Here is a 19,506-nt window from a genome sequence, read left to right as displayed (position 1 = left end):
CTTGGCTGTGGGGGACGGGTGAGGTGCAGGTGCACTGGATGCAGCTGATGCTGTAGGATCCCTGGATGTGGGGGAGAAGGTGCAGGCAGACTGGATGTAGCTGATGCTATAGGATCCCTGGCTGTGGGGGAGGGGGGCGCAGGCGCACTGGATGCAGCTGATGCTCTGGGATCCCTGGATATGGGGTGAAGGTCTGGGAGCACCGGATGCTGCTGTTGCTATAGGATCCCTGCCTGTGGTGGGGAAGGTGCAAGCACACTGGATGCAGCTGATGCTGCAGGAATCCTGCCTGTGGGGGGGAGGGGGTTTGCAGGCACACTGGATCTAGCTGATGCTGTAGGATCCATGGCTGTGGGTGCGGGGAGGTAAAGTACACTGGATGTAGCTGATGCTATAGGATCCCTGTCTGTGGGGGGGGGGTGCATGCACACGGGATGTAGCTGGTGCTATAGGATCCCTGGCTGTGGGGGGGAGGTGCATGCACACGGGATGTAGCTGGTGCTATAGGATCCCCGGATATGGGGGAAGGTGCAGGAGCACTGGAACAACCTGATGATTTCCCTGGCTGTGGGGGGCAGGTGCAGGTGCAATGGAGGATCCCTGGCTGTGGGGGGGCGGGGGGGGAAGGTGCAAGGACACTGGACGTAGCTGATGCTATAGGATCCCTGGCTGTGTGGGGGGAAGGGAGATGCAGGCACACTGGTTGTAGCTGATGCTATAGGATCCCTGGCTGTGGGGGGGGGCGCAGGCACACTGGGTGTAGCTGATGCTATAGGATCCCTGGCTGTGGGGGGGGGGGGGGTGCAGGTGCACTGGATGTAGCTGATGCTATAGGATCCCTGGCTGTGGGGGAAGGTGCAAGCGCACTGGATGTAGCTGATGCTATAGGATCCCTGGCTGTTGGGGGGAGATGCAGGCGCACTGGTTGTAGCTGATGCTATAGGATCCCTGGCTATGGGGAGGAAGGTGCAGACACACTGGATGTAGCTGATTCTATAGGATCCATGGCTGGGGGGGAAGGTGCAGGCGCACTGGATGCAGCTGATGCTGTAGGATCCCTGGCTGTGGGGCGGGGTTGCAGGCACTCTGGATGTCGCTGATGCTATAGGATTCCTAGATATGGGGGGGGGAGGTGCAGGCAAACGAATGTAGCTGATGCTATAGGATCCCTGGCTGTGGGGGGGGGTGCAGGCGCACTGGATGCAGCTGATGCTCTGAGATCCCTGGATATGGGGGGAAGGTCTGGGAGCACTGGATGCAGCTGTTGCTATAGGATCCCTGGCTGTGGGGGTGGCGGGTGGGTGAGGTGCAGGTACTCTGGATGTAGCTGATGCTGTAGGATCCTGGCTGGGGGGGCCAGGCACGGTGCACGGAATGTAGCTGATGCTATAGGATCCCCGGATATGGAGGGAAGGTGCAGGAGCACTGGAACAACCTGATGCTTTCCCTGGCTGTGGGGGGCTGGTGCAGGTGCAATGGAGGATCCCTGGCTGTGGGGGTAGGTGCAAGGACATTGGATGTAGCTGATGCTATAGGATCCCTGGCTGTGGAGGGGGGAGGAGATGCAGGCGCACTGGTTGTAGCTGATGCTATAGGATCCCTGGCTGTGGAGGGGGGAGGAGATGCAGGCGCACTGGTTGTAGCTGATGCTATAGGATCCCTGGCTGTGTGTGTGTGGGGGAGGGGGGTGCAGGTGCAATGGATGTAGCTGATGCTATAGGATCCCAGGCTGTGGGGGGTAGGTGCAAGCAGACTGGATGTAGTTGATGCTGTAGGATCCCTAGTTGTGGGGGGTAGGTGCAAGCACACTGGATGTAGCTGGTGCTATAGGATCCCTGGCTGTGGGGGCGTGGAGGTGCAGGAGCACTGGATGTAGCTGATGCTATAGGATCCCTGGCTGTGGGGAGGGAGGTGCAGGTGCACGGGATGTAGCTGATGCTATAGGATCCCCGGATATGGGGGAAGGTGCAGGAGCACTGGAACAACCTGATGCTTTTCCTGGCTGTGGGGGGCAGGTGCAGGTGCAGGTGCAATGGAGGATCCCTTGCTGTGGGGGTTGGTGCATTGGGTGTAAGTGATGCTATAGGATGCCTGGCTGTGGAGGCGGGAGGAGATGCAGGCGCACTGGTTGTATCAGATGCTATAGGATCCCTGGCTGTGAGGGGAGGGGGAAGATGCAGGCGCACTGGATGTAGCTGATGCTATAGGATCTCTGTCTTTGGAGGGGTAGGTGCAGGCACACTGGAAGTAGCTGATGCTTTAGGATCCCTGGCTGTGGGGGGGGTGCAATGGAGGATCCCTGGCTATGGGGGGGAGGTGCAGGCACACTGGATGTAGCTGTTGCTATAGGATCCATGACTGTGGGGGGGAGGTGCAGGCACACTGGATGTAGCTGATGCTATAGGATCCCTGGCTGTGGAGGGGGGAGGAGATGCAGGCACACTGGCTGTAGCTGATGCTATAGGATCCCTGGCTGTGTGGGTGAAGGTGCAGGCACACTGGTTATAGCTGATGCTGTAGGATCCCTGTCTGTGGCTGTGGGGGTGAAGGTGCAGGCACACTGGTTGTAGCTGATGCTATAGGATCCCTGGCTGTGGGGGTGAAGGTGCAGGCACACTGGGTGTAACTGATGCTATAGGATCCCTGGCTGTGGGGGAGAAGGTGCAGGCACTCTGGATGTAGCTGATGCTATAGGATCCCTGGCTGTCGGGGGGGGGTGCAATGGAGGATCCCTGGCTGTGGCGGGGGGGGGGTGCGGCACACTGGATGTAGCTGTTGCTATAGGATCCCTGGCTGTGGGGGTGAAGGTGCAGGTGCACTGGTTGTAGCTGATGCTATGGGATCCCTTGTTGGGGGAGGGGGAAGGTGCAGGCGCAGTGGATGTATCTGATGCTATAGGATCCCTGGCTGTGGGGGAGAAAGTGCAGGTGCACTGGCTGAAGCTGATGCTATAGGATCCCCGGCTGTGGGGGTGGGTGACGGGTGAGGTGCAGGTGCACTGGTTGCAGCTGATGCTGTAGGATCCGTGGCTGTGGGGGGAAGGTGCAGGCACACTGGATGCAGCTGATGCTGTAGGATCCCTGGCTGTGGGGGCATGGGGGGAGGTGCAGGCACACTGGATGTAGCTGATGCTGCAGGAACCCTGCCTGTGGGGGGGTGCAGGTGCACTGGATGTAGCTGATGCTGTAGGATCCCTGGCTGTGGGGGGATGGGGGAGGTGCAGGCACACTGGATGTAGCTGATGCTGCAGGAACCCTGCCTGTGGGGGGGTGCAGGCGCACTGGATGTAGCTGATGCTGTAGGATCCCTGGCTGTGGGGGGGAGATGCAGGTGCACTGGATGCATCTGATGCTATAGGATCCCTGGCTGTGGGGGGGAAGGTGCAGGCATACTGGATGTAGCTGATGCTGTAGGATCCCTGGCTGTGGGGGGGAAGGTGCAGGCATACTGGATGTAGCTGATGCTGTAGGATCCCTGGCTGTGGGAGGATGGGGGAGGTGCAGGCACACTGGATGTAGCTGATGCTGCAGGAACCCTGCCTGTGGGGGGGGTGCAGGCGCACTGGATGTAGCTGATGCTGTAGGATCCCTGGCTGTGGGGGGGAGATGCAGGTGCACTGGATGCATCTGATGCTATAGGATCCCTGACTGTGGGGGGGAGGGGTGCAGGTGCACTGGATGTAGCTGATGCTATAGGATCCCTGGCTGTGGGGGGGAAGGTGCAGGCATACTGGATGTAGCTGATGCTGTAGGATCCCTGGCTGTGGGGGGGAAGGTGCAGGCATACTGGATGTAGCTGATGCTGTAGGATCCCTGGCTGTGTGGGGGGGAAGGGAGATGCAGGCACACTGGATGTAGCTGATGCTGCAGGAACCCTGCCTGTGGGGGGGGTGCAGGCGCACTGGATGTAGCTGATGCTGTAGGATCCCTGGCTGTGGGGGGGAGATGCAGGTGCACTGGATGCATCTGATGCTATAGGATCCCTGGCTGTGGGGGGGAAGGTGCAGGCATACTGGATGCTGGATGTAGTTGATGCTGTAGGATCCCTGGCTGTGGGGAGGGGGGTTTGCAGGCACTCTGGATGTCGCTGATGCTATAGGATCCCCAGATATAGGGGGGAGGTGAAGGTGCAGGCACATTCACACGGATGTAGCTGATGCTATAGGATCCCTGGCTGTGGGGGGGGGGGGGTTTGCAGGCACTCTCGATGTCGCTGATGCTATAGGATCCCCAGATGTGGGGGGGGAGGTGAAGGTGCAGGCACATTCACACGGATATAGCTGATGCTATAGGATCCCTGGCTGTGGGGGCGGGGGACGGGTGAGTTGCAGGTACTCTGGAAGTAGCTGATGCTGTAGGATTCCTGGCTGTGGGGGAAAGGTGAACATACACTGAATGTACTAGATACTGTAAGATCCCTGGCTGCTGGGGAGGGATGGGGGGTGAGAGGGGGAGGTGCAGGCGCTCTTGATGTAGCCGATGCTGTAGGATCCCTGGCTGTGAGGTGCAGGTGCACTGGGTGTAGCTGATGCTGTAGGATCTGTACAGTGCACCTGCATCTGTTTTTGCAGGTTCATTGGCTGTGGGGAGCGGGTAAAGGGGCAGATGCACTGAATGTACCTGATACTGTAGGATCCCTGGCTGGGGGAGAAGGGCGTGCAGACGCACAGGATGTAGCTAATGCTGTAGGCTCCCTGGCTGTGGGGGTGGGGGACGGGTGGGGGACGGGTGAGGTGCAGGTGCACTAGATGTAGCTGTTGCTGTGGGATCACTGGCTGCGGGGGGCATGGGAGGAGAGGGGAGTGCAGGTGCACAGGATGTAGCTGATGCTATAGGATCCCTGGCTGTGGGGGGAAGGTGCAGGCACACTGGATGTACCTGATACTGTAGTGGGACCTCTGACTGTGGGGGGGAGGGGTGCAGGTGCACTGGATGTAGCTGATGTTGTAGGATCCCTTGGCGTGGGGGTCAGGTGCAGGTATAGGTACACTGGATGCACCTGATGCTGTAGGATCCCTGGCTCTGGGGGACGATGGGGGAAGGTGCAGACACTCTGGATGTAGCTGATGCTGTAGTATCCCTGGCTGTAGGGGGGGGGTAAGGGTTGAAGGTGCATTGGGTGTAGCTAATGCTATAGGAACCCTGACTGTGGGGGGTGGTGCAGGTGAACTGGGTGTAGCCGATGCTGTAGGATCCCTGGATGTAGCGATGGCTTTAAAGCACTAGCTGTGTGGGTTGTTGTAAGAGTTGAGTCTTGGGGGGGGGTGGTATACAAGCGCTGGATACAGTCAATTGTGCAGGTATGATTGATATGGTGTGGGAATATTGACAGAGGGGGAATAATGTGTGGGTGTGGCATATGGTATAGGAACCCATTACTCCCACAGGGTGGTGAGGAGATGTGTCCCTGGAGTAGTATTGAAGCAGCGGATGTCGGGGATAATGGCGGAGTGCTCAGTACGGAGGGGGCTGGAGCACCCCTTCTTTTAATTATTATTATCATCATTAATAGTAGTAGTAGCATATTTATTTAGCGTGCACCCAGCTTTGTGAAGTCATAGGGGGAAAGTAGGTTGCAAGGGATCAATACAGGAGCTAACAATGGGTTCTCTTGTTGTGGGAGTGCTCCCTCTAATGGAGTGTGCAGTATAGCTCCCTCTGAGGAAGGCGGTAGGAAAGTTCTCTCTCTCCAGAAGGCGGATGGGTATGGGGGATGGGGGTAACAGTGCTCTTTCTGGAGAATGGTGTAAGAATACTGTCTCAGGAGAGGGTGGGAGAGAGTGCTTTTATCTGGCTGGTGTAAGAGCTTTTTCAGCTGAGGGAGCGCCCTGAACTGTCAAAGGGAAACACTGTTTACCTTTGACAGTTACAGTTCCCCAGCCTCGCATGGCTCATTGGATGGCGAACTGCATGTCTGTATGTGCAAGGGGGCGTCCTACAGACAGAGCAGGCTGGAGTGGGGCATCTCGTCACCATGCTCAGGCCCCAGCACGCATGTGCATGAACCAGGAAGCTTCCTGATTCCTCTTCATGCTACTAGGGACTGGAGCGCTGGAGAGGAAAGACCTGCGTTCGAAGGTCAGTTTGTTTATTTTCATGTATTATTTTATTTAAATGATGTGTATGGATGCGTGCATGCTTGTGTTGTTAGGTGAATGTATGATGATGGATGCTGATGTGAATGAGAGCGTGCTTGCTGTGTGCATGTTGTGTAAATGTGTGTGTGTGTTCATTTATTTATTACTTAAACATGTGTATGGATGCATGTACGCGTGTATTATGAGTGAGTGCATGATGGGTGCTTATATGAACGCAAGAGTGCTTGCTGTGCGTATGTTGTGTAAATGTGTTTGTATGTTCATTTATTTATTATCTAAATATGTGTATGGATGTGTGTATGCTTGTGTTATGAGAGAGTGCATGATGGGTGCTCATGTGAATGAAACAGAGTGCCTGTTGTGTGTCTGTTGTATAAATGTGCGTGTTTGTATGTCCAATTATTCATTATTTAAATGTGTATGGATGCGTGTATGCTTGTGTTAGGAGTGAGTGCATGATGGGTGCTCATGTGAATGAGACAGAGCACACTTGCTGTGTGTATGATGTGTAAATGTGTGTGTGTGTGTGTGTGTGTGTGTGTGTGTGTGTGTGTGTGTGTGTTGGTGCTGGTCCGAGCTGATTCTGGCGAGTGGGAGGAGAAGGTTTGTACCACAAAAGCCTTTTAAAAAGGCCTTTGTTGCACAGTCCCCCTCCCCACTGGCCAAAATCAGCTCTCCTTCTGAGGTGCTGTGGAGCCCAGGGAACAGGGATGTTATTTTTTTACTGGACATCTATGTCCAGTACTGGACATCTATGAGCCCCCTAAGGTGCTCTCAGACTTAGGGGGTGGGCATGGAAATCTTTTACTATCTATGCTCAGAAAAACAGGTCAAGGCTGTACCCTGGGGCCCCAGCTCTAGACCCACATCTGCCCCCTGAGCCCCACAGAGCCTCACAATCACACATTATCATAGTCATCATGAATGTAATTATGTCTGAGTGCGAGGGGCTGGTGCACCATGGAACAGCCATGGCATTATTTTACTGGCCATGGTTGATAAAGTAAGCATGATAAGTGTTATTATGTAGCTAGACTGGCATTGCAATGCAGCCATTCTAGCCATTTCTTATTGTGGTGTGACATTTTATATTGGGCAGCTTTGATAAAGCAAGCATGATAAGTGTTAATATGTAGCTAGACTGGATTGGAATTCTCAATGCAGCCAGCCCAGCTATTTCTTATTGTGATATGACATTTTGTATTGGGCATCTTTTATAAAGCAAGCAAGACCAGTGGTGTTATTCTTACTGAGGCATGACATTTTGTATTGGGCATCTTTGATAAAACAGGCATAAGTGTTATTATGTAGCTAGACTGGCATTTCAGTGCAGCCAGTCTAGTAATTTCTTATTGTGGTATGATAGTTTGTATAGGGCATCTTTGGTTAAGCAAACATGATAAGTGTTATTATGAAGCAAGACTGGCACTTTTATGCAACCAGCCTAGCCATATCCTATTGTTGTATGACTTTTGTATTGGGAATCTTTTATAAAGCAAGCATGATAAGTATTATTATGTAGCTCGACTAGTATTTTAGTGCAGCCAGTTTGGACATGTTTTCATATATTGGTATGCATTTTTAGTGGTAAAGCCAACTGGAGTATGTACTTACGTGCGGATACTGCCATTTATTGGCAGAACAAACATGGGCATGTTTCTTATAGTATAATTACTGGCATTATACACAAAGCAAAAGCAAACATGAGTATGTTCGTATATGGGAATGATAGGATATAATGGTGCAGTCAGCCTGGAAATGTATGGGCACAGCCAGTGTGAACATGTTTAATACTGGCACATATTGTGTGAAAGGGAATCATGGAAATGTGGAGAAATGATCATGTGACTGTTGGTGACTAGCATCTATTGGAGTGTTTCATCAGTTACAAACAGTTTGGCTTTTTACCCAATTCTTCTAGAAAAGTGTGCTCTAAAATGCACCATTTTAACCCATTATTTAAAAACAGTTCTCGGTGGGAGAACCCCTCGAATCTCCCTGTATTTGTGTGGGCTCCCTCTGTACGGAAGGTCGCTGTGGCATAGCTGGGAGATATATTTACGCCCCTACAGTTACAAAATTCACCAGCCGCCACTGCTTCTGAGTTGGTGTAGGAATGCTGCTTCTGAGGGGATGCTGTAGGAGAGCACCCTGCGAGGGTTGGTGTTAGAGCGTCCGGTAGAGGTTGGCGCAGAGGTATTCCCTCCGGGGTTGTTGTAGGACTGGAGCACCCCCTTTAATAGCTCTCTGTGCGAGTGGGTATGAGAGCCCTGTTTCGGGGCGGGGTGCCAGTATTCGATGTGAGATTGGTGTAGCATTGTCCCCCTATAGAAGGCTGTCGGAGTGCTCTCTCTTGGATGCTGCAAGAGTGCTCTGTGCTGTGTCATGTTGGGGTTCACAAGTACCTTGTTGGTGGAGTAGGTATCCCACACAATCAGTTTCCCATCCTGGGAGGCGCTCACCAGTAACCTGCAGGAGGAGAAAGCAGAGATAGTCTCCTTTAGGTATATGCCCTAGATGTACTCAGCCTGGCACAGGTGCCCCCATCACATAGAGAAACTCTCAGCCTGATAGAGATACCCCAAATCCTGGCACGAATTCCCACAGCCTAGTACAAATACACTCCAGTGTGGTAGCGGTCCTAGATGCCTGGTAAATCGTCCTCCAGAAGGGTACAGTGTCCCCAGTGTGGTACAGACGCCCAAAGCCTGTTAAAGATACTGCAGCAAGATGCATATGCCCCAAGCCTGGCACAACAGTCCCTGCGGTGTACCGTAGCACCATCCTTCTGCAGATGCCCCTGGTCGGGTACCACTGCCCCAGTCTAATACAGCTGCCCCAAACATGTCACAGATGCCTCTTGCAAGATACTGATGTCAATACTTTAGAACAGATGCCCAGGACATTACCTGGAGTCGTTGGACCAGTGCATGGCATATATCTTGGCCAGGTGCCCTCGCAGGGTCCGCCGCGTCCTCATTTGTATGCGTCCCACCACCTCCATCCCAGCTGTGATCTGAGGGGTGTTTAGGAAACACTATTAGTGGAGGAATGTGTTTACACGCTCAGCAGGGGTCATGAGAGACACTCAGGAGGGAACAGGGGGAGGCACTTGTCCGGGGGACAGGGGAGACACTCAGGGAGTTAGAAAGACACTCAGGAGGGAGCACAGAAAAGTCATGGGGAGCCTATGAGTGCACACGGTGGAGGGGATGATCTCAGGCAGGAGGGAGAGACCCCCCCAGCAGGGGGTCGAAGAATGAGTCCCAGGGGGAGATGCTGGGAGTGGCACTTTCAGCAGGAGTGGGAGAGGTTTGGGAGAGGTTCTCAAAACAGTGGATGGTAGAGTCACTCTAATCAGGGGTGATAGAGACACTATTGGCAGGGGGGATTATTCCACCTGGTGCAATATGCTCACAGGCTTCTTCTGATGTCCTCCGCAGGGTTCGATGTAATAATGTCCCCGCAAAACAGTCTCCGGACAAAAAAGTCCCCGCCAAGGGGAGCAGGGCCCATCCTTGCAACCGGCCCCTTACATAATGTCACCATATATAATGTTGCCAATGGCTTTCCCGGGGCCATTATGTATGTGGACATCATTACCTGATGTCCTCTGCAGGTGGGGATGCTAGCTTGGTAGGGATACTCACAGCGTATCACAGAGCTCCAACCCCAATAAAGAGGCAGGGGATGGAGGGACATGCTCATAAGGAGAGGCCCTCATAACAAGGAGTGGCAGAGGCCCACTTCAAGTGGTGGGCGATGCACTGCAGCAAGGCAAGGGCCAATAGGAACCTTCAGAGCAGTGGGTTGGGAGAGACTGCCAGGCTGGGGTGGGGGAAACACTTATCAGCGAGGCAAAACACTCTCCAAGTGGAAGAGTGAGGCACACGGGGCCGGAGTTGTGGGAGGTTCTCAACAGGGATGGGGGATGCTCTCCAAACAGGAGGCAGCACTAGTCTTGCCAGTAGGCAACAGAGGTTAATTCCACCTGGCAGGATAGGGAACCAGGTATCGACTGCTGCCCCAGGTGCACTGTCATTCAGGGTGTGAGTACAGGCTCTCAGGATAGGGAATCAGGTATCGACTGCTGCCCCAGGTGCACTGTCATTCAGGGTGTGAGTACAGGCTCTCAGGATAGGGCACCAAGTATCGACTGCTGCCCCAGGTGCACTTCATTCAGGGTGTGAGTAGAGGCTCTCAGGATAGGGGACCAAGTATCGACTGCTTCCGCAGGTGCACTGTCATTCAGGGTGCGAGTAGAGGCTCTCGGGATAGGGGACCAGGTATCAACTGCTGCCCCAGGTGCACTGTCAGTCACGGTGCGATTACAGGCTCTCAGGGTAGGGGACCAGGTATGGACTGCTTCCCAGGTGCACTGTCATTCAGGGTGTGAGTACAGACTCTCAGGGTAGGGGACCAGGTATCGACTGCTTCCCAGGTGCACTGTCATTCAGGGTGTGAGTACAGGCTCGCAGGGTAGGGGACCAAGTATTGACTGCTTCCCCTGGTGCACTGTCATTCAGGGTGCGAGTAGAGGCTCTCAGGGTAGGGGACCAGGTATCGACTGCTGCCCCAAGTGCACTTTCATTCAGGGTGTGAGTACAGGCTCTCAGGGTAGGGGACCAGGTATCGACTGCTTCCCAGGTGCACTTTCATGTAGGGTGTGAGAAGAGACTCTCACGGGGTAGGGAACCAGGTATGGACTGCTGCCCCAGGTGCACTGTCATTCTGGGTGCAAGTACAGGCTGTCAGGATAGGGAACCAGGTATCTACTGCTGCCCCAGGCGCACTGTCATTCAGGGTGTGAGTAGAGGCTCTCAGGATAGGGGACCAGGTATCGACTGCTGACCCAGGTGCACTGCCATTCAGGGTGTGAGTACAGGCTGTCAGGATAAGGAAACCAGATATTGACTACTGCCCCAGGTGCACTTTCGTTCAGGGTGCGAGTAGAGGCTCTCAGGATAGGGGACCAGTTATCGACTGCTGCCCCAGGTGCACTGTCATTCAGGGTGTGAGTAGAGGCTTTCGGGATAGGGGGCCAGGTATCGACTGCTTCCCCAGGTGCACTGTCATTCAGGGTGCGAGTACAGGCTCTCAGGATAGGGAATCAGGTATCGACTGCTGCCCAGGTGCACTTTCATTCAGGGTGTGAGGAGAGGCTCCCAGGATAGGGAATCAGGTATCGACTGCTACCCCAGGTGCACTGTCAGTCAGGATGTGAGTACAGGCTCTCAGGGTAGGGGTCCAGGTATGGACTGCTGCCCCAGGTGCACTTTCATTCAGGGTGTGAGGAGAGGCTCCCAGGATAGGGAATCAGGTATCGATTGCTGCCCCAGCTGCACTGTCATTTAGGATGTGAGTGCAGGCTCTCAGGGTAGGGGACCAGGTATCGACTGCTTCCCCAGGTGCACTGTCACTCAGGGTGCGAGTAGAGGCTCTCAGGGTAGGGGACCAGGTATCGATTGCTGCCCCAGGTACACTTTCATGTAGGGTGTGAGTAGAGGCTCTCAGGGGGTAGGGAACCAGGTATGGACTTCTGCCCCAGGTGCACTTTCATCCAGGATGTGAGTACAGGCTCTCAGGGTAGGGGACCAGGTATTGACTGCTTCCCCAGGTGCACTTTCATCCAGGATGTGAGTACAGGCTCTCAGGGTAGGGGACCAGGTATCGACTGCTTCCCCAGGTGCACTGTCATTCTGGGTGTAGTACAGGCTGTCAGGATAGGGGACCAGGTATCTACTTCTGCCCCAGGTGCACTGTCATTCAGGGTGTGAGTAGAGGCTCTCAGGATAGGGGACCAGGTATTTACTGCTGCCCCAGGTGCACTGTCATTCAGGGTGTGAGTAGAGGCTCTCAGGATAGGGGACCAGGTATTGACTGCTGACCCAGGTGCACTGTCATTCAGGGTGTGAGTACAGGCTGTCAGGATAAGGAAACCAGGTATTGACTGCTGCCCCAGGTTCACTGTCATTCAGGGTGCGAGTAGAGGCTCTCAGGATAGGGGCCCAGTTATCGACTGCTGCCCCAGGTGCACTGTCATTCAGGGTGTGAGTACAGGCTCTCAGGGTAGGGGACCAGGTATCGACTGCGGCCCCAGGTGCACTGTCATTCAGGGTGTGAGTACAGGCTCTCAGAGTAGGGGACCAAGTATCGACTGCTGTCCCGGGTGAACTTTCATTCAGGGTGTGAGGAGAGGCTCCCAGGATAGGGAATCAGGTATCGACTGCTGCCCCAGGTGCACTGTCATTCAGGGTGCGAGTACAGGCTCTCAGGATAGGGAATCAGGTATCAACTGCTGCCCCAGGTGCACTGTCATTCAGGGTGTGAGTACAGGCTCTCAGGGTAGGGGACCAGGTATCGACTGCTGCCCCAGGTGCACTGTTATTCAGGGTGTAAGTAGAGGCTCTCAGGATAGGGGACGAGGTATTTACTGCTGCCCCAGGTGCACTGTCATTCAGGGTGTGAGTAGAGGCTCTCAGGATAAGGAAATCAGGTATTGACTGCTTCCCCAGGTGCAGGGTCATTCAGGGTGTTTGTACAGGCTCCCAGGATAAGGTACTAGGTATCGACTGCTGCCCCAGGTGCACTGTCATTCAGGGTGCGAGTAGAGGCTCTCGGGATAGGGGACCAGTTATCAACTGCTGCCCCAGGTGCACTGTCATTCAGGGTGTGAGTAGAGGCTCTCGGGATAGGGGACCAGGTATCGACTGCTTCCCAGGTGCACTGTCATTCAGGGTGTGAGTACAGGCTCGCAGGGTAGGGGACCAGGTATCGACTGCTGTCCCGGGTGCACTGTCATTCAGGGTGTGAGGAGAGGCTCCCAGGATAGGGAATCAGGTATCGACTGCTGCCCCAGGTGGACTGTCATTCCGGATGTGAGTACAGGCTCTCAGAGTAGGGGACCAAGTATCGACTGCTGTCCCGGGTGAACTTTCATTCAGGGTGTGAGGAGAGGCTCCCAGGATAGAGAATCAGGTATCGACTGCTGCCCCAGGTGCACTGTCATTCAGGCTGTGAGTAGAGGCTCTCGGGATAGGGGACCAGGTATCGACTGCTTCCCCAGGTGCACTGTCATACTGGATGTGATTACAGGCTCTCAGGGTAGGGGACCAGGTATCGACTGCTTCCCCAGGTGCACCTTCATTCAGGGTGTGAGTAGAGGCTCTCAGGATATTGTAACAGGTATCGCCTGCTGCCCCAGGTGCACCTTCATTCAGGGTGTGAGTAGAGGCTCTCAGTATAGGGGACCAGGTATCGATTGCTTCCCAAGGCACACTGTCATTCAGGGTGCGAGTACAGGCTGTCAGGATAGGGGACCAGGTATCAACTGCTGTCCCAGGTGCACTGTTATTCAGGGTGTAAGTAGAGGCTCTCAGGATAGGGGACCAGGTATTTACTGCTGCCCCAGGTGCACTGTCATTCAGGGTGTGAGTAGAGGCTCTCAGGATAGGGGACCAGGTATCGACTGCTGACCCAGGTGCACTGTCATTCAGGGTGTGAGTACAGGCTGTCAGGATAAGGAAACCAGGTATTGACTGCTGCCCCAGGTGCAGGGTCATTCAGGGTGCTTGTACAGGCTCCCAGGATAAGGTACTAGGTATCGACTGCTGCCCCAGGTGCACTGTCATTCAGGGTGCGAGTAGAGGCTCTCGGGATAGGGGACCAGTTATCAACTGCTGCCCCAGGTGCACTGTCATTCAGGGTGTGAGTAGAGGCTCTCGGGATAGGGGACCAGGTATGGACTGCTTCCACAGGTGCACTGTCAGTCAGGGTGTGAGTACAGGCTCTCAGGGTAGGGGACCAGGTATGGACTGCTTCCACAGGTGCACTGTCATTCAGGATGTGAGTACAGGCTCTCAGGGTAGGGGACCAGGTATCGACTGCTGCCCCAAGTGCACTGTCATTCAGGGTGTGAGTACAGGCTCTCAGGGTAGGGGACCAGGTATCGACTGCTGCCCCAGGTGCACTTTCATGTAGGGTGTGAGTAGAGACTCTCACGGGGTAGGGAACCAGGTATGGACTGCTGCCCCAGGTGCACTTTCATCCAGGATGTGAGTACAGGCTCTCAGGGTAGGGGACCAGGTATCGACTGCTTCCCCAGGTGCACTGTCATTCTGGGTGCAAGTACAGGCTGTCAGGATAGGGAACCATGTATCTACTGCTGCCCCAGGCGCACTGTCATTCAGGGTTTGAGTAGAGGCTCTCAGGATAGGGGACCAGGTATCGACTGCTGACCCAGGTGCACTGTCATTCAGGGTGTGAGTACAGGCTGTCAGGATAAGGAAACCAGATATTGACTACTGCCCCAGGTGCACTGTCATTCAGGGTGCGAGTAGAGGCTCTCAGGATAGGGGACCAGGTATTTACTGCTGCCCCAGCTGCACTGTCATTCAGGGTGTGAGTAGAGGCTCTCAGGATAGGGGACCAGGTATTGACTGCTGACCCAGGTGCACTGTCATTCAGGGTGTGAGTACAGGCTGTCAGGATAAGGAAACCAGATATTGACTACTGCCCCAGGTGCACTGTCATTCAGGGTGCGAGTAGAGGCTCTCAGGATAGGGGACCAGTTATCGACTGCTGCCCCAGGTGCACTGTCTTCAGGGTGTGAGTAGAGGCTTTCGCGATAGGGGACCAGGTATCGACTGCTTCCCCAGGTGCACTGTCATTCAGGGTGCGAGTACAGGCTCTCAGGATAGGGAATCAGGTATCGACTGCTGCCCCAGGTGCACTGTCATTCAGGGTGTGAGTACAGGCTCTCAGGGTAGGGAACCAGGTATGGACTGTTGCCCCCGGTGCACTTTCATTCAGGGTGTGAGGAGAGGCTCCCAGGATAGGGAATCAGGTATCGACTTCTCCCCCAGGTGCACTGTCAGTCAGGATGTGAGTACAGGTTCTCAGGATAGGGGACCAGGTATGGACTGCTGCCCCAGGTGCACTTTCATTCAGGGTGTGAGGAGAGGCTCCCAGGATAGGGAATCAGGTATCAACTGCTGCCCCAGGTGCACTGTTATTTAGGATGTGAGTACAGGCTCTCAGGGTAGGGGACCAGGTATCGACTGCTTCCCCAGGTGCACTGTCATTCAGGGTGCGAATAGAGGCTCTCAGGGTAGGGGACCAGTTATCAACTGCTGCCCCAGGTGCACTGTCATTCAGGGTGTGAGTAGAGGCTCTCGGGATAGGGGACCAGGTATCGACTGCTTCCCAGGTGCACTGTCATTCAGGGTGTGAGTACAGGCTCGCAGGGTAGGGGACCAGGTATCGACTGCTGTCCCGGGTGCACTGTCATTCAGGGTGTGAGGAGAGGCTCCCAGGATAGGGAATCAGGTATCGACTGCTGCCCCAGGTGGACTGTCATTCCGGATGTGAGTACAGGCTCTCAGAGTAGGGGACCAAGTATCGACTGCTGTCCCGGGTGAACTTTCATTCAGGGTGTGAGGAGAGGCTCCCAGGATAGAGAATCAGGTATCGACTGCTGCCCCAGGTGCACTGTCATTCAGGCTGTGAGTAGAGGCTCTCGGGATAGGGGACCAGGTATCGACTGCTTCCCCAGGTGCACTGTCATACTGGATGTGATTACAGGCTCTCAGGGTAGGGGACCAGGTATCGACTGCTTCCCCAGGTGCACCTTCATTCAGGGTGTGAGTAGAGGCTCTCAGGATATTGTAACAGGTATCGCCTGCTGCCCCAGGTGCACCTTCATTCAGGGTGTGAGTAGAGGCTCTCAGTATAGGGGACCAGGTATCGATTGCTTCCCAAGGCACACTGTCATTCAGGGTGCGAGTACAGGCTGTCAGGATAGGGGACCAGGTATCAACTGCTGTCCCAGGTGCACTGTTATTCAGGGTGTAAGTAGAGGCTCTCAGGATAGGGGACCAGGTATTTACTGCTGCCCCAGGTGCACTGTCATTCAGGGTGTGAGTAGAGGCTCTCAGGATAGGGGACCAGGTATCGACTGCTGACCCAGGTGCACTGTCATTCAGGGTGTGAGTACAGGCTGTCAGGATAAGGAAACCAGGTATTGACTGCTGCCCCAGGTGCAGGGTCATTCAGGGTGCTTGTACAGGCTCCCAGGATAAGGTACTAGGTATCGACTGCTGCCCCAGGTGCACTGTCATTCAGGGTGCGAGTAGAGGCTCTCGGGATAGGGGACCAGTTATCAACTGCTGCCCCAGGTGCACTGTCATTCAGGGTGTGAGTAGAGGCTCTCGGGATAGGGGACCAGGTATGGACTGCTTCCACAGGTGCACTGTCAGTCAGGGTGTGAGTACAGGCTCTCAGGGTAGGGGACCAGGTATGGACTGCTTCCACAGGTGCACTGTCATTCAGGATGTGAGTACAGGCTCTCAGGGTAGGGGACCAGGTATCGACTGCTGCCCCAAGTGCACTGTCATTCAGGGTGTGAGTACAGGCTCTCAGGGTAGGGGACCAGGTATCGACTGCTGCCCCAGGTGCACTTTCATGTAGGGTGTGAGTAGAGACTCTCACGGGGTAGGGAACCAGGTATGGACTGCTGCCCCAGGTGCACTTTCATCCAGGATGTGAGTACAGGCTCTCAGGGTAGGGGACCAGGTATCGACTGCTTCCCCAGGTGCACTGTCATTCTGGGTGCAAGTACAGGCTGTCAGGATAGGGAACCATGTATCTACTGCTGCCCCAGGCGCACTGTCATTCAGGGTTTGAGTAGAGGCTCTCAGGATAGGGGACCAGGTATCGACTGCTGACCCAGGTGCACTGTCATTCAGGGTGTGAGTACAGGCTGTCAGGATAAGGAAACCAGATATTGACTACTGCCCCAGGTGCACTGTCATTCAGGGTGCGAGTAGAGGCTCTCAGGATAGGGGACCAGGTATTTACTGCTGCCCCAGCTGCACTGTCATTCAGGGTGTGAGTAGAGGCTCTCAGGATAGGGGACCAGGTATTGACTGCTGACCCAGGTGCACTGTCATTCAGGGTGTGAGTACAGGCTGTCAGGATAAGGAAACCAGATATTGACTACTGCCCCAGGTGCACTGTCATTCAGGGTGCGAGTAGAGGCTCTCAGGATAGGGGACCAGTTATCGACTGCTGCCCCAGGTGCACTGTCTTCAGGGTGTGAGTAGAGGCTTTCGCGATAGGGGACCAGGTATCGACTGCTTCCGCAGGTGCACTGTCATTCAGGGTGCGAGTACAGGCTCTCAGGATAGGGAATCAGGTATCGACTGCTGCCCCAGGTGCACTGTCATTCAGGGTGTGAGTACAGGCTCTCAGGGTAGGGAACCAGGTATGGACTGTTGCCCCCGGTGCACTTTCATTCAGGGTGTGAGGAGAGGCTCCCAGGATAGGGAATCAGGTATCGACTTCTCCCCCAGGTGCACTGTCAGTCAGGATGTGAGTACAGGTTCTCAGGATAGGGGACCAGGTATGGACTGCTGCCCCAGGTGCACTTTCATTCAGGGTGTGAGGAGAGGCTCCCAGGATAGGGAATCAGGTATCAACTGCTGCCCCAGGTGCACTGTTATTTAGGATGTGAGTACAGGCTCTCAGGGTAGGGGACCAGGTATCGACTGCTTCCCCAGGTGCACTGTCATTCAGGGTGCGAATAGAGGCTCTCAGGGTAGGGGACCAGGTATCGACTGCTTCCCCAGGTGCACTGTCATTCAGGGTGCGGGTAGAGGCTCTCAGGATAAGGGACCAGGTATCGACTGCTCCCCCAGGTGCACTTTCATTCAGGGTGCGAGTAGAGGCTCTCAGGATAGGGGACCAGGTATCGACTGCTGCCCCAGGTGAACTGTCATTCAGGGTGCGAGTACAGGCTCTCAGGATAGGGAATCAGGTATCAACTGCTGCCCCAGGTGCACTTTCATGTAGGGTGTGAGGAGAGACTCTCAGGATGACAGACCAGGTATCAACTGCTGCCCCAGGTGCACTGCCATTCAGGATGTGATTACAGGCTCTCAGGGTAGGGGACCAGGTATTTACTGCTGCCACAGGTGCACTGTCATTCAGGGTGTGAGTACAGGCTCTCATGGTAGGGGACCAGGTATCGACTGCTTCCCCAGGTGCACTGTCATTCAGGGTGTGAGTACAGGCTCGCAGGGTAGGGGACCAGGTATCGACTGCTGCCCCAGGTGCACTGTCATTCAGGGTGTGAGTACAGGCTCTCAGGGTAGGGGACCAGGTATCGACTGCTTCCCCAGGTGCACTGTCATTCAGGATGTGAGTACAGGCTCTCAGGGTAGGGGACCAGGTATTGACTGCTTCCCCAGGTGCACTGTCATTCTGGGTGCAAGTACAGGCTGTCAGGATAGGGGACCAGGTATCGACTGCTTCCCCAGGTGCACTTTCATCCAGGATGTGAGTACAGGCTCTCAGGGTAGGGGACCAGGTATCGACTGCTTCCCCAGGTGCACTGTCATTCTGGGTGCAAGTACAGGCTGTCAGGATAGGGGACCAGGTATCTACTTCTGCCCCAGGTGCTCTGTCATTCAGGGTGTGAGTAGAGGCTCTCAGGATAGGGGACCACGTATTTACTGCTGCCCCAGGTGCACTGTCATTCAGGGTGTGAGGAGAGGCTCTCACGATAGGGGACCAGGTATTGACTGCTGACCCAGGTGCACTGTCATTCAGGGTGTGAGTACAGGCTGTCAAGATAAGGAAACCAGGTATTGACTTCTGCCCAAGGTTCACTGTCATTCAGGGTGCGAGTAGAGGCTCTCAGGATAGGGCACCAGTTATCGACTGCTGCTCCAGGTGCACTGTCATTCAGGGTGTGAGTACAGGCTCTCAGGGTAGGGGACCAGGTATTGACTGCTGCCCCAGGTGCACTGTCATTCAGGGTGTGAGTACAGGCTCTCAGAGTAGGGGACCAAGTATCGACTGCTGTCCCGGGTGCACTGTCATTCAGGGTGTGAGGAGAGGCTCCCAGGATAGGGAATCAGGTATCGACGACTGCCCCAGGTGCACTGTCATTCCGGATGTGAGTACAGGCTCTCAGAGTAGGGGACCAAGTATCGACTGCTGTCCCGGGTGAACTTTCATTCAGGGTGTGAGGAGAGGCTCCAAGGAGAGGGAATCAGGTATCGACTGCTGCCCCAGGTGCACTGTCATTCAGGCTGTGAGTAGAGGCTCTCGGGATAGGGGACCAGGTATCGACTGCTTCCCCAGGTGCACTGTCATTCAGGGTGTGAGTACAGGCTCTCAGGGTAGGGGACCAGGCATCGACTGCTGCCCCAGGTGCACTTTCATGCAGGGTGTGAGTAGAGACTCTCAGGGGGTAGGGAACCAGGTATGGACTGCTGCCCCAGGTGCACTTTCATTCAGGGTGTGAGGAGAGGTTCCCAGGATAAGGAATCAGGTATCTATCGACTGCTGCCCCAGGTGCACTGTCATACAGGATGTGAGTACAGGCTCTCAGGGTAGGGGACCAG

At 54.9% G+C, this 19,506-nt stretch overlaps 1 protein-coding gene across 1 annotated transcript in view; it reads right to left on the bottom strand.

Moving 5' to 3' along the window:
* The window catches only part of GNB3 (G protein subunit beta 3), a 204,891-nt gene that overhangs the window by 46,646 nt on the left and 138,739 nt on the right, over positions 1-19,506 (bottom strand). The window contains exons 4-5 of the mRNA XM_069650634.1: positions 9,007-9,113; positions 8,503-8,566 (exon numbers count right to left, since the gene is read on the bottom strand). Coding sequence (XP_069506735.1) covers positions 8,503-8,566; positions 9,007-9,113 — 171 coding nt within the window. The remainder of the gene's footprint in view (positions 1-8,502; positions 8,567-9,006; positions 9,114-19,506) is intronic.

Source organism: Ambystoma mexicanum, chromosome 3p, assembly GCF_040938575.1.
Source record: "Ambystoma mexicanum isolate Mex_15411 chromosome 3p, UKY_AmexF1_1, whole genome shotgun sequence".
Taxonomy (NCBI): domain Eukaryota; kingdom Metazoa; phylum Chordata; class Amphibia; order Caudata; family Ambystomatidae; genus Ambystoma; species Ambystoma mexicanum.
The sequence above is the reverse complement of the archived record's forward strand: the minus strand, read 5'-3'. Positions and strand labels throughout refer to the sequence as shown.